Below are 14,071 nucleotides of genomic sequence, written 5' to 3'. Positions count from 1 at the left end.
ATTCTCTATTAATCTTTCTACGTTACACGCGAATCGAATCACCAGGTGCATACATTAATTTTTAATACTATCAATATTTACGGCGATAAATTTGACTGTGTTACTATTGACCGTGGCATTGAATTAAATTGTACCGTTTTATCGATGGTGAGACTACAACAAAAATTGCAATAAAAAAATTAATTCAAGTATAAAACACGATTGAAGAATTTTTATACGACAATCTTGCTCTTATCTTAACAAACAAACTTCTACTGTTTCAAGAATATATTTCGTACGAAGTTGAAACGAGGAATCGCTCACGTCAATAACGATTTTCCCATACTTTGTCCAAGCTTGAATCATTTTTTTTATTAGAAACACACGATTACGATCGAAAGAACGCAACAAGATTAGTTCTGTTCTTTTCGTGTCTATGTGACCCAAACTAGATTAGATATTAGACATTCCAATAAAGTATATTATAAAAATACAGATAGTTCTTAAATATTCTTAGTATTCGATATTTGCGAACTCCACGCTTCTTATAAATAAAGTATCCAAAAAAAAAGAAGATCTGAGACACGAACGTGAAAAAGAAGCGAGGAGAACAGCAGGGTTAAAGAATCTGAGAAGAGTATCTTCAACGACAACACAAGTTCTTTGATTTTTGCCGATGGCTTGTGTTATCGAGCGGGAAAATTCGCGGTAATCAATCGTTGGACGCCTAAAACGTCGCTACATTAACGTAGCAAAGAATTACGAAAGGTAAAGTGTTTTTTAAGGTAAACCGGCTCGTTTCACTTTGTAGATGCCGGTGTTGAGTAGGCTTGGTAAAGGTATATACTCGAGCCGCATCGTCGCTCGTCCGAATCATGCCGTGAGTGACCAGTAAACGAAATGGCAACGAGTATTCTGTGTGCCGTGTACGTGGTATGATGCTATATAAATAATACTTGGCGCGAACCCTGATCAGTCGAGTTGCGGCGGCCGTACCTGTCGCAACACACAATAATGCATCGTACCATAACAAACTGAAACCGGTTGTCCTTTTTCACATCTTTCGCTGCTTCGCGTTCTCATTTACCTTAACCTTGTTCTGTACTTGCGTCGTGCGACTCTTATATATATATATATACATATATTTCTATTTTATTCTTTTTGACGCACCGCATCCAGGTGATATACTTCGTGTGCCTCTCTTTCTCTCTTTGTCTCTTCACCTTATTTCTCGGTGTGTACAGAAGAAGTGACCCATCAGCAGAATGTCGCACGACAATTTCGGATTTACCTCGAGTACGGTGAGTGACACTATTTATATTTACTTTGCTCTCCTTGCTTATGTTTACCTTGTTTACGTAGGATGCTCGCACTAAATACATCGATTACGCACTGATATGCTTTGTCGTCCACGATATATGAATCGTTCTTTTTTAGCGGGGATTTATATTCAGATTGTATCGATATATAGTATTGGAAATCGTTAAAGGTCGATTAGGCGAATTAGCATTACTTTTAACCATGCCATGTAATGTACACTTTTTGGAGACAATTGATATTTAAATTGTAGATAGAGATAAAACAGAGATCTGTTATCCACTGGGTGAATTGGCGGTATGATTCGATTCTTGTTTGATTCGATCCTTCTATCATTTGTATATTTGTGTTAATTTGTGTTAATTAATGTCTAGGTGAATAGAAATGGACATATTTGTTATAGTTATATTAATATGACACATGTAATTCGATTACTTTAATTTCAGTCTGGAAAATTTTATTTTTGTATGGAGTACGAAGATTGTTTTCATTTCATCAATCTAATTGTTTAAAAATTGTACGGTATACTGTGGTCAATATGAATGACGTGTTTCATGATTATTTCTTCTCTTCCTTTTTAATAAAACTTTTCTTTGGGAGAAGAAAATTGGGATACGCTTTACATGACGAAATTTGTCATTTTATAAAATACGAAGAAACACAATAGTAAATTCGTAATGTACAAGGAAATATGTTTGTTGAATTATTTTAAAATTATATAGGTATACTTGTCAGAATTTTCAATCATAAATAAATACTATAGGAAAAACATGATCTTCTGATTATAATTTGTCACTATAATATTTTTCTTCTTCACAAGTATTAAAATTATCGTTCATTAATAATTATTTTTATAAACACTATTTATTTCGTATTTCGTTCCAAATGTTTTATTATATAATTCTATTTATATAATTCTATAATGAAAATTGACTACTTTATGTTGTATTTCAAGATTCTGTTTCTTCAAATATATCGAAAATATGCAAAAATATATAAAAGAAAGTTATACAAAAAAGATTAACATCAATTGAATATTCAAAATTCATTAAATGCTGTAGATTTTTTGACGAAATTTTGTATCTTTCACATTCAAACAAGCAATAATACTAATGAAATATTACTACACACGAAGTTAAAAATGTTTCGTATTAATATAGTATATATTTAGACAAAATTAGTAAAACTATTAAAATATTCATTATGAGCTATTGCGTATTCGATTCCGCGGTTGCTATTAATCGATCGATCTCGAATATCATCGAAAAGGGAAAGTTGAATGAAAAATTATCCACATCGAAGGACAATATTGACCAGAACTATGTGACGTCAATGCTCGCAATACGCAAAGGAAATTCGTGATTTAAATTGGAGCAAGTTTTTTATGCTCGAGATCGAATCGAATTCCTCGACAAGTTTTTTTCTGCCGAGATTTCAGTCATTAGGATGTGAAATTCGATTGGAACTGTGAACCGCTTTTGTCGAACGGTCAGTGAAACTGTGTCCTTCGTATCGAGATTACTATACTTTTTTATTCCTTTTTTTTGCGAGTTCCAATCTTCTTTTTGCGATTTATTAGATTTGTAGTTCCTGAACGAGAAAAAATTAAATAATTTCAGCCTGAAATCGACTGATCTCATCGTGACTCATAACTTCTCCATTTGCAACAGTTAGTGGTTGATACTATATTGTCAAGGAAGCTTTTTTTATATTACTTTCACTTTCTTTCTATGATTGCAACCGGTTTTACTGTTTGATGATCGAATTTTTGTTTAAATTACGTCTAAAGATTCCGAATTTATTTATTATTAATTTAGTAACATTTTAATGCTCTAAAATAAAAAATTACGATTAAGACTACGAAAGGTTTCTAAATATAAAAAGAATCTTTCTTCTAAAAATGTTGAAAATTTGAGATTTCTTTATTCAAGTAAAATTGTGAATTAATTATTACTTAATTAATTAATCAATTACGCGATGTTACTGATACTTTTTCTGATAATAAAAAAGGAAATGTTTTTAATTCAAATACGACAAAACAAATGAATATTATTAGACAGATAAAAATGAAATGAATATTATTTATTTATCGAAAATATGCTTGTTCACGTTGAACCAATTTCTTTGATTCAACAATTCACGTTATCACAGGTAATCGTTAGGATGATAAGTAAAAATTCGGTAATCCCGTACATAGATCAGTGAACCTTATCCAAACAGAGGTCGTTACATTGTTGCACACATAGACGTGTGAATAAAAAAATTTATGTTAAGAATCGATAATCCTCGTGTTGATATTGTGGATTTAGGTATTAATACGAGCAATTGGAATCATTAACAATAAGACGTTTGTGATATTTGAATTCGTTCTAATAACTGTAATATATATATATATATATAATTTGTGGAATTCAAATATCAGGTCCCCTTTTGCGCAATTGAATCAATATGTAAATAAATTGTTCAAATTACGAATCATCCGATCATTATGCTATTTCGCTTAATACCGTAAAATTCTAATTAATGATAAAAGATCAAGTAATCTCGTAATAACAAAATGTCTAATGTTGGAAGGTTGAATATCTGAAAATTAAAAAACTGATCATTCGTGTAATTTCGTAATTTGAAAGCTCTTAATATCAGAAGCTTGAAAATCGGAAGACTTTATCTATCCGATTCATAGCGAGCAAATCGTATACTAATGTACTTGACGTGTCGTTTTCCTTGAAACGATTCGACAGCTTTTAGCAGGAGAATCGAGGAAAAATGGTTTCTGTCCTCTGGGAATCGACCTTAGTACCGTATCTCTGAGAGAGAAAAAAAATTATTGCCCTCAATAACAATACTGGCCGCGATATCAAATGTTTGTTACACTGATTACTTAGCTCCGTCATTTGGACTTGTTCGTCTTGTTTTCGTAGATCGTATTACCTGATAAGGGGGAGATCGTTCGAATGGAACTTTTTTAGGGAATGTTCCTATGATAATAAGAGTTACGTGAGAAACTTAGAAATTTTCTCGCTGAGGTAAACCAGTTGATTAAACGATTGTTACAGATTGCATGTGAATTTTGTCGAGGCGTTAATATTCGATAGTAGGCGTTTTAAAAGTAATTTTTCTTTCCATTAGGTTTGTTACGATGACGAGAGCAGATAAAGTTTTGGCTATCGTAATAATAATGATTTATTAGAAGAGAAATTAGATTTTGATAGCATACGCTTCGTTATCGCTGGAGTACGGATTTTTATGGATTTATATAAATTTAGAGATAAAGAAGGAATGCAGAAAATGCGTATAATAAATAAAAATATACGAAATATCCAAAGTAGGGTACTTATTATAATTTTTAATAGACAAAACGAATCTTCACGTAAGTTCCATCTTTTTAGTTGTGCCCACAACGAATAAACACACTTGTATGTAGAATAACGAATAAACACACAGTATGTAGAATGTACATAAATATAAATTTGCATAAAAATTCGCAGTCTAGGTATTACCATCGATCATTGATGATACGATTATTATTTGGCAGAATTCAAATATTTGTCTTGGATTTTCTAATGAAAAGTACATATATAGCAACGCTATGTCGTTATGAGAGAATAAAAATAAATGATAGCGATTTCAATTAGAGTTGTAGTCTATTTGCATGCTTCCATTGATCAAAGTTTTATGAACTGAACTTCCAAAGGAATTGACGCCTTAAACTTTAAGTGAAACTTAAGTGAACTTGTTAAAGGTTATACACACAGGAATTGATAGTAGCTATTTACTTATGTACGCTTGTATATATGTAAGACAATTGAACACCAGATAGGCGGCTAACTCGTTGCTTCATGATCGTTTCTGTAACTATTTTATTGACATTCTTGTCAGATGCGGCACATTGATAATTTGTATTCAGTGATCCTTATGAAGAATTGAAATTAACGTTTACATAACAATGTTGCCTGCTCCTGTTGCATCGAAATATAATGTATAATTCATGTTACGAATGTGATTCGATGCTATAAAGCTAATAAATTTTATTATGGAGATGCTATACATAATAATACTGTTCGTAGATGCTATAATAATTAACATTTTACACAGTATATACAAGTTTATTAAATGACAATCCATTAAGTAAAAATTACATTAAGTAAAAACGAATTTGAAAGTCTGAAAATTCGGAACTTCGAAAATTCGAAAGTCTGGTACTTTGGAATTCTGAAGATTCAATGTTGCGTTAATTTCATCTGAATCAAGTTGATGTAAATTATTTCAAGTAGTTGAATCGAACCAACAAATCTAACTGTAACCAAGATGTACATGTTTAATAGAAGAAGTGATTCTAGAATGAATATGTCTATACATAACTTTACACACGTGTAAGCCAAATAAGAGAAACAATAAACGATATGTTTATCAATATTCTAAATGATATAACAGTATAACAATATGATTGGCGCCAAGGTAATTATAATAGATATTAACTTAGGTTCCACGAATACCGAAGTATGGCGAAAAGCATTAAAGTTATTTGAAGAGCTTGGTCTATTTATTTCGCGTACCCCACTTAGTCATCGATCTCGAAGTCGATCTATCGGCCAATGAGATTCAAATTACATATTGCGTAGATGTTTCCTAACCTATACCAAGTATGAGCACATGATTGAAAATATTCCGCTAGTTTTCGAACAGATTGATGTTATTCATGGAAATGTACAAGAAACAATTTTTATCATAAGACTGTCAATATTTGTACATGGTAGCTTCTAGTTTCGTCGATTTAATACATATTTTGTTGTGGTGTAATGTTTGTTTTACATTTAGGAGGTTAGACTCGATGATTTCGTAATGGAGGAATTGATACGCTTATTTTAATTTCAACGAGATGTCTCCAATTATCATTAAATTGCGTAGAAAAAATCGAACCTTTAAGATTCCAAATTCTTAATTATTAGATAACGAATATTTAAGCATTTATTTGTAAAAGATTAAAAAATGTGCAGGACGCACGTAATACGTAGAAATTCGCAAAATATTCAAAGTAAGTCGCTCATTGTAATATTTAGTCAGTGGATCAAATTTTTATTTAGTCGTATTTAGTTCTATTTAATATTTAATGAGTGGACTAAATTTTCCCTTAGTTATTTTTAGTTCTATTTAAAATTTAGCGGATGGATCGAACGTAGTTCCATTTAGTTCCATCTAGTCCCAAAAATATAAAATTGCACAAACATCTGCAATCTATTAATTACGATGTCTCTGTATATAAAATTTCTATGTTGCATAAAAATATAATTATTAATATTAAGGAAAATAATTTCTTTACTGAGAAAGGTTCCTTTATGGTCTATTAATTGTTTTATTTTTTTATTTCATTTCAGCGTTATGCAATAATTTTTTATACACTGGTTAATGAATTTTATCTGAATAGAAATTCTAAATGATAAGAAAAAGTAGTAGGATTAAAATCATTCATTGATAAACAAAGACGTCCTTGTATTTGAGAATGTCCTTACATTCCTACACGCTTAATAATTCAATTGTTTTGTGTAAATAACAGGAATTATTATCTACGTACGATAACAGGTAAAAAGTTTATACGATTCATCTATCTATACGCGTGTGTTTATTCGTATTATGATTTCTGTCGTATTATAACAAGATATTAATAAGCTTGAATATTTGGTTTAACTTTACGTTACGAGTTTCGCAAGTTGATTCATTGTAGAATGTAATATTTATTTGATAATTGTTGCATAATTATTGGAGTACACCATCTTAAGAGAAAGGAAGGATTGTTTTAAAGGCAAATGTTGATTCTGCGATTAGGCAAATACGTAGTTATTAGCGTGGGTAGTAGATTAGGAATTAACAAGGTGTTCGCATTTAGGTAGCGTATCACGTAGCATACTAAACAGAAGATTTGACGAGAGTTTAACTGAGGCAGTGTATTTAAGCAACGGATTCAAAGTAACGAAATCCGATGTTTAATAAATTTCGAAGATTCGATAAGTCGAGTAAGAAAATATGAAAATGTAAAAATTTGAAATTTAACAATATTGAGAATTTCACATTTCGAGATTTTATAAACTCAAATGTTCTTATAACTTTGAAGATTTGATGGTTCGAAAGTTTAAAATTCCGAGGATTCGAGAATTTTCAGAATAAGATTTAAAAAATTCCAAGGCATCAGATTTTAATAACTTGATAATTTAAAGAGATAATTATGATCGATGGTCTATTGTACTTAGCATTATTTCTTGAGCCTTATGCGACATATTATACGATCTTCAACAGTACATCGGTGACGTTGCAATAAACAAAAATTATTATCAGTAAATTTCTAGTCACGTTTCTGTGAAACGTAAGTATCTTTTTGGCTGAGAATCATCCAATATTCGCGCAGCTTCGAAAGATGTAAATCGGTATAGAAATTAATGAGGAACATGTGCGTTTGGTTTCATCGTATTTTCCTAAAAAGGAACGGCGCAACTGGTCGATCAGCAACCGTGAAATAACTTTCTATTTAGTTGGCCAATAAATTCACCTGTTTTCCCGATGCGCGTACGGTTTACACAGTTATTTGCAAAAGGTGCCATCGATAACGTTTTTGTTGGATAATAAGTCGCTTAACTTGTGGCCACATAACTTAAACAAACGGTATCATAAATCAATATGAATTTTTTTATCTCATTTTAGATTATATTTCTCAGAATAAGAAATCGTTAGAGCTTTTCTTAATTGTTTGGAAAATTGAAAAATTTAGTAGTTTAGCGATGGCGCCATATGCTATCAAAGATTATTTTATAGATAGACAGATAAATAACTTTATTTTGTTATCTTTCTACCTTGAAAAGGTAATTGGCATTCGATTGTGCATACAATATCAATGTACATATACGTCAATACACTTTAATGGTAATTACAATACTTGAAATAATTAACATACACGTGAGCCTTATTCACCAATGCAAGGATTAGTTTATATTTTAGATTATATGCTTTAGAATTGAATAGACTATTAAAATATTTTTCAAGTGCTTTAACAACTGATTATTGTGATTAACGTATCTATAAATCAATAGGGATCATTTCATTTCATTCTAGAAAATAATTCATAGCATTGAAAAATACTTGAATTTTTTTTAAAATGATATAGGAATCGATAAATGTAGAGTTTCTGAAGTTTATTATTCTATATAATTCTCGATGTTAGATTGAATGTAATATTTAACTTTAAAGGATAGAACTTTATAAACTTCAAGTTTAAACGTTTCTTAGAATTTATTAGAGAATATTTCTATTTAACGTTCGATATTGAATGAAATAAAAATATTAAATTTCAAAGATTAGAATTTACAAAATCTTATGTTCAATACTAAATTCCAGGGAAAATTGTTCGGTCCACTAATGTACGTATAAATGCTAAACGAAATAGCGAATAGCAAAGAAAGTAGAATTGTCCAGAATAGTACAGACACGTAACTTCAATAATCTACATATCTGCAAAACTGTAATACGTAGAAAACGATGTTCTACATTGAAAATTCAAGAAATTTTTTTAAGTTGCATAGAAAAAGAAACAAGGTGATTCACTCAATGATAAGACATTTAAATTGTTTTAGAAGGAATACTCATTATCGCTCAAAGTTTCCTACAACAAATTATGTTAAGAAACGTACGCTTTACTTTTATAAACAAGGAAATGTTCTCTATGAAAAACACGGAAGTCGGTTCTATTATTTATTCGTAGAATTCTATACAAGCCTAAATGTAAAATTGTATGGAGCAGCGTGATTGGTGTAACGAGATTTCCGGTCGACTCCGTGTCCCACCGATTAGTCGGTGCTAAATTGCTGGATATCCTCCTCCCGCATTTCTCGCTAATCTCATTAAAAACTGGCATAACGTGTCAGTTTCAACACGATATCTTACGCGCCATAACGATGCGTTGCCTGTTTTTGGTATAAGATGGATTACTTCGAGATAGGTCGATAATCTGCGAATATCTCTCGATCGTGATTTAATTCGAAAGATGAGGGACTCTATTTTCTATGGAATTTTTTTACGGAATTCTTGAATCAGATCGATCACCAACTCTGATATTTAAACGTCCTGTGGATGTATATCATCACACCATTGTATTGTTTTATTTGAACTTTTATCTTAGAATTTCTCTTGACGCTTGAATGAAACAAACATTCATATTTTCTTTTCCTTTCGTTAGATATTTTTTCACGTTATTATTCTTTAAAATCTATTTACAAATTTCTTATTACTTATTCTCCCCCTCCGTGATAAATAAATTAAATCTATAGCAGTAATTCGTTTGTTCTTTGAGAATGAACAATAAAATTAAGAAATTTACAAGTAGAATGGCTTTTGACACATTCATGTAACGAGTATGTATTCATGTATACAAATTACGTAATATTCCACATACACGACAAATATTTATTAATATTAAATACAGAAATGAACGATCAATATTTTTGTGTTAATGTTTATTTCAAAATTATCTTAATTAATTGCATAATTCGAATCATTTCAAATTAGGAATGATCGTTTCCCTTGAAACTCGATAATTAATTAAAAAACAGCCTGAATATAGTGCCGAGAATCTTGTATCAGCTTATATTTTTGAATAATTAATAATTTGTACTTTATTCCTTGATATTTCTCAGAGTCATACAGGAATTATACAATTGTAATCATTGCTGATTTTCATTTCCTAATCTTTGATAACCAGGTTTTCGATCGATCGATCCATCAAATCTCCTAGTCCAGTTCTTTCTTATCCAAGAATTAATTATTTCGTCAAATTGTTTCACGTTTAATCTCTAAAATTTACAACACTGTGATTTCGATACCAATAAATTAGATATCATCGAGATACCTTTATAACATACAAACAAAATGTTAAACATTGTTTCCGTAGTTCTTAATTGTTTTATTATCGAGTTTTTTTACATTGCGAGAAAAACTGATTTTTTTTATCAGTCGTTAAGAATTGGAACATATTTTTTAGATAATTTTATAAAGAAACAAAGTAGAAATTCATGTTTGTATGAACAACGTTTTATCTAAAGAAATAGAGCATTTAATTATTATATTAATTTATATTCTGTTTTCCTTCTTCGTATATATTATATTCTATTGCAATTTTATATTAATTGTAATAGATTGCGGATGTTGATTATCATAGAAAATACATGAAACGTTATCAAAAAAAAAAAAAAAAAACGTAAAATATCCAAAGTAAAACGCTTGCTATAATAAATATCTAGCTGAAAGAAAAAATATCTATTCAGGTTGCATTTCTTTAGTTGGACTTATAAAAAGGCGCACAGCTCTAGTGGAAATATGAAGTTGTATAAATATCCTCGGTCTATTAATTATGATATCGCTATAATATTATATTATGTGACATATGAGTACTATTATTAGACTTCGTATTTATATACAATTGATATATTTACGAACACAAATAAAGAAATAGAATCGAAATAGAAAACTTGTTTCATCTACTGAATATTATAACGTGCGTTTTACTCTGCATATTTTATACATTTTTTATATTTGTTTGCATATTTTATATATTTTATTTTTCGTATCACGTGTATTTTCTACATTTGTACACTTTGGGATTTTTTTATAAATACTATTAATTGTAATTTATCGGAAGCCACAATGTCAATTCTACGCAATATGAAGCGTAAAACAGCGAGAAGGAACGTCGCGCTGTAAATTCGATTTTTCACGCAATTATACTTTGCCTCTGTTAGGAAATAAATTATAAAAGATGAAATTGAGCGTGATCCAGTTAACAATAGCTGCTTAACAAAGCAACGAGACGAGCAAGCTTATTTCAACTTGAGACTTGTTTCAACAGAATGATAATGGCGATGCAGCTTTCGATGACTTTAAACGGAAAAAGCAGGCATCAAAGGCTTAAACGATTCATTTATTCACTAACTCGTGTTAATTGCCGGCTGTCAAATGAAAAGAAAGATCGATCCAAGTTTAATGAAACTCTTAATTCCGGTCGAATATGACGATAACGTGGCTTCATCGATCCAGTTTCATTCGCTTACTTTGATTAAACTCTTTTTAATTACCGGTTGAAACGTACATTATCTTGTAAACGATCTTTATCGTGCAATTAGGAGGAATTAAGTCCGTAGAAAAACATGTTCTACGTATTAGTTTTCGAATGTTTCATTTTATGGATATGATAATTTGATGATGTGGGACAGTGAAACTATTGCTGAATGTTTAGTTATGTTTATTTACATTAAAGCTATTAAACTTTAATAAGTATGTTATAATTAATTAGAATTAAAAAATATATACATATATGTGATTACAATTTTATTTCAATGAAAGTAAACGTTATTGTTATCAAAAATATGTATGTAACATTATAAGATTATAATACGTCATACATAATAATAGTGATATTTCAAGTGGCAAATATCATTTTATTTTTATGAAAAACTAGCTAATGAGATGCTATCAGTAAAACCATAAGAAAGATATAAAATTCAATTAAAAATAAGAGTATCTCAAACAAATATGTTAAAATTCTTTGTTTAGTGACCAGTATCTTTTCTTATCAGGATAATACCGATTAACTATTAATCAAATAATAATATCTTATCGACATCTTTATACATCAGCATGTTATGTTGGCATAAACACAAGAACGTGTATGATGTACTTCTATGTAAGTACATGACAAAAAAAAATAAAAAAAGAAAGAAAAAACACCTTCGAGCAATTTTGAAGCTACAATCCTTTTATTTACGGATTTTAAAGACAAATTGTTTTAAGAGTTTAGTCGAGCAGTATGTTTATTGAAATAAAATCTTACTTCTCTGATTCGACAGCATAAATTGTTGTTGAGCAATTTATGTTCTCTGGATTATTCACGTGTCATTTGTGTCATCAAAAGATTTTTAATATTTCCTCGATACTTCCTCCTTCTTTTCTTCTTTTTTCGCTTTATTAAATATTCTTGTAATTAGCATATAATTCCAATGATTCGAACGTGTACCATTTTGACAGCTGCAATTAATTTTAAATGGATTCACGTAGGTTATTCGTGTGTCATGGGAAGATTTACTGTTTTCCTGATCGTCGTCTGACAAATGGATAAATTATTGTTTCATATAAATTTAAATTGTAAAATAATTTGATGATCAGGAAATTTTCTGTGGAATTTTTCAAGTATTTGAATATTGATATTTTCTTTGTTTATTTCTATATTTCAATTATATTACAGCTTTATCTCTATTTATTTACATCTTCAACTACAGGCTACTCTTCAACTTTATTCCCTTTAATGTAGTGACATATGTAGAGGCCTATCTCTTTCTTTTGGTTCAATCAGTAAATCAACATATGTATCAAAATATCATTCAAATTCACAAAAAACGAACTACTGTAGTTAAATTTGAATAATCCTCGTAAAAATATTGCGAACTCTTGATCGCTCTGGTGCTAATCTTAATTGACAAAAATAATGAGAAATAAACATTTGTCCTTAGAAAAGAAACAAGACAATTCCATACAGAAGAGATGAAACATTTCCATTGTTCCTATTAAAAGTAGGTCAACGAATGGTAACAAATTGAATGGTAACAATTAATACTCAATCTATTTATTGTCAACACGTAAACGATGGTAACTTAATTCGTGCCACGTTCGTGGTTAACAGCTCTCAATGACGTTGAAATGTCATTGGAAATTGTTAATTAACGAAGCGCAACGCTAGTTACATTATGTATCTGGTAAAATACCGATCAACTATATTAATACTTGTTTCGTTCATTCTTTATACGATTATATAATGATATATTTGCATTATCTGCTTCCTCTTACAACACCATCGATTTATTCTTATGTCAGTTTAACGGTACCTTGAACAATATCCGTCTCGAATTCTTCCGCGATGTCGGTATCGTCATTCATATCGACGTCGATGAATGATCAATCGGCGTGTTCATGTTAATCAAACTCAGCTTCTGGCTTTCGTAGAAGCGACCATGAGAAAAGTCGATATGACGTGCAGCAACTCTGAGAAAGCTGTACAATTTGATTGGTCGTAAATAATCATATTCTTACGAGTATCTCGCATATCTTTGTTCGATCCTACGTATCTATGACGCTTGTAATTAATTTTAATTTGATCGTAGACAATTATCTTTTAATAATTAATATCTCTGAGCATTTCGGCTGGTTTCTGGTATTTCTCGAAACGTTATCGTTTCGGGAACGTTCCTTCTATCAGAATATCAAACGATATTAATCTATTTAGCGTCGAATTTTATAAAATCGGAAGGACAGAGTCGTTCGTTATTTTCCTTGGACAAAAGTAAACATAAATAAGATATTAGTTGTGTTATTGTATTTCTTGAAATTATACGTCGTACGAACAATAGAATATTTATTCAGATTTTTATTTCTTAAGATTATATCTCATATGAAGGCTAGAGTATACGCTCATTTTTATATTTATATATTTTTCATTTTTATATTACATTTATATCTTTTGAAATTACGCTTAATATAAGAATAGAATATTTATTTGCATTATTACATCTTTCGAAATCATTTTTCATCAGCGCTTTATGAAGAACAAAATATTTATTATTCGGATTATTGTCTCTCTTCGAATCATCCTTAAATTAATGAAAAATTTAGAGCAACGCATCATATATACTAGAAAAACTACACTGTCGATCATAAGTATAAGGACACCTACTGAAATTTGATATAA

At 30.0% G+C, this 14,071-nt stretch overlaps 1 protein-coding gene across 1 annotated transcript in view; it reads left to right on the top strand.

Annotated features, from left to right (window-relative positions):
- The first annotated feature begins 936 nt into the window (after nucleotides 1-936).
- LOC126916077 (proton-coupled amino acid transporter-like protein CG1139) overlaps nucleotides 937-14,071 on the top strand; it is a 39,607-nt gene continuing 26,472 nt past the window's right edge. Inside the window, exon 1 of the mRNA XM_050721450.1 lies at nucleotides 937-1,280. Coding sequence (XP_050577407.1) covers nucleotides 1,245-1,280 — 36 coding nt within the window. The 5' untranslated portion in view covers nucleotides 937-1,244. The remainder of the gene's footprint in view (nucleotides 1,281-14,071) is intronic.

The sequence above is a fragment of the Bombus affinis genome, chromosome 5, assembly GCF_024516045.1.
Source record: "Bombus affinis isolate iyBomAffi1 chromosome 5, iyBomAffi1.2, whole genome shotgun sequence".
Taxonomy (NCBI): Eukaryota; Metazoa; Arthropoda; class Insecta; order Hymenoptera; family Apidae; genus Bombus; species Bombus affinis.
This window is presented reverse-complemented; position numbering and strand designations above follow the sequence as displayed.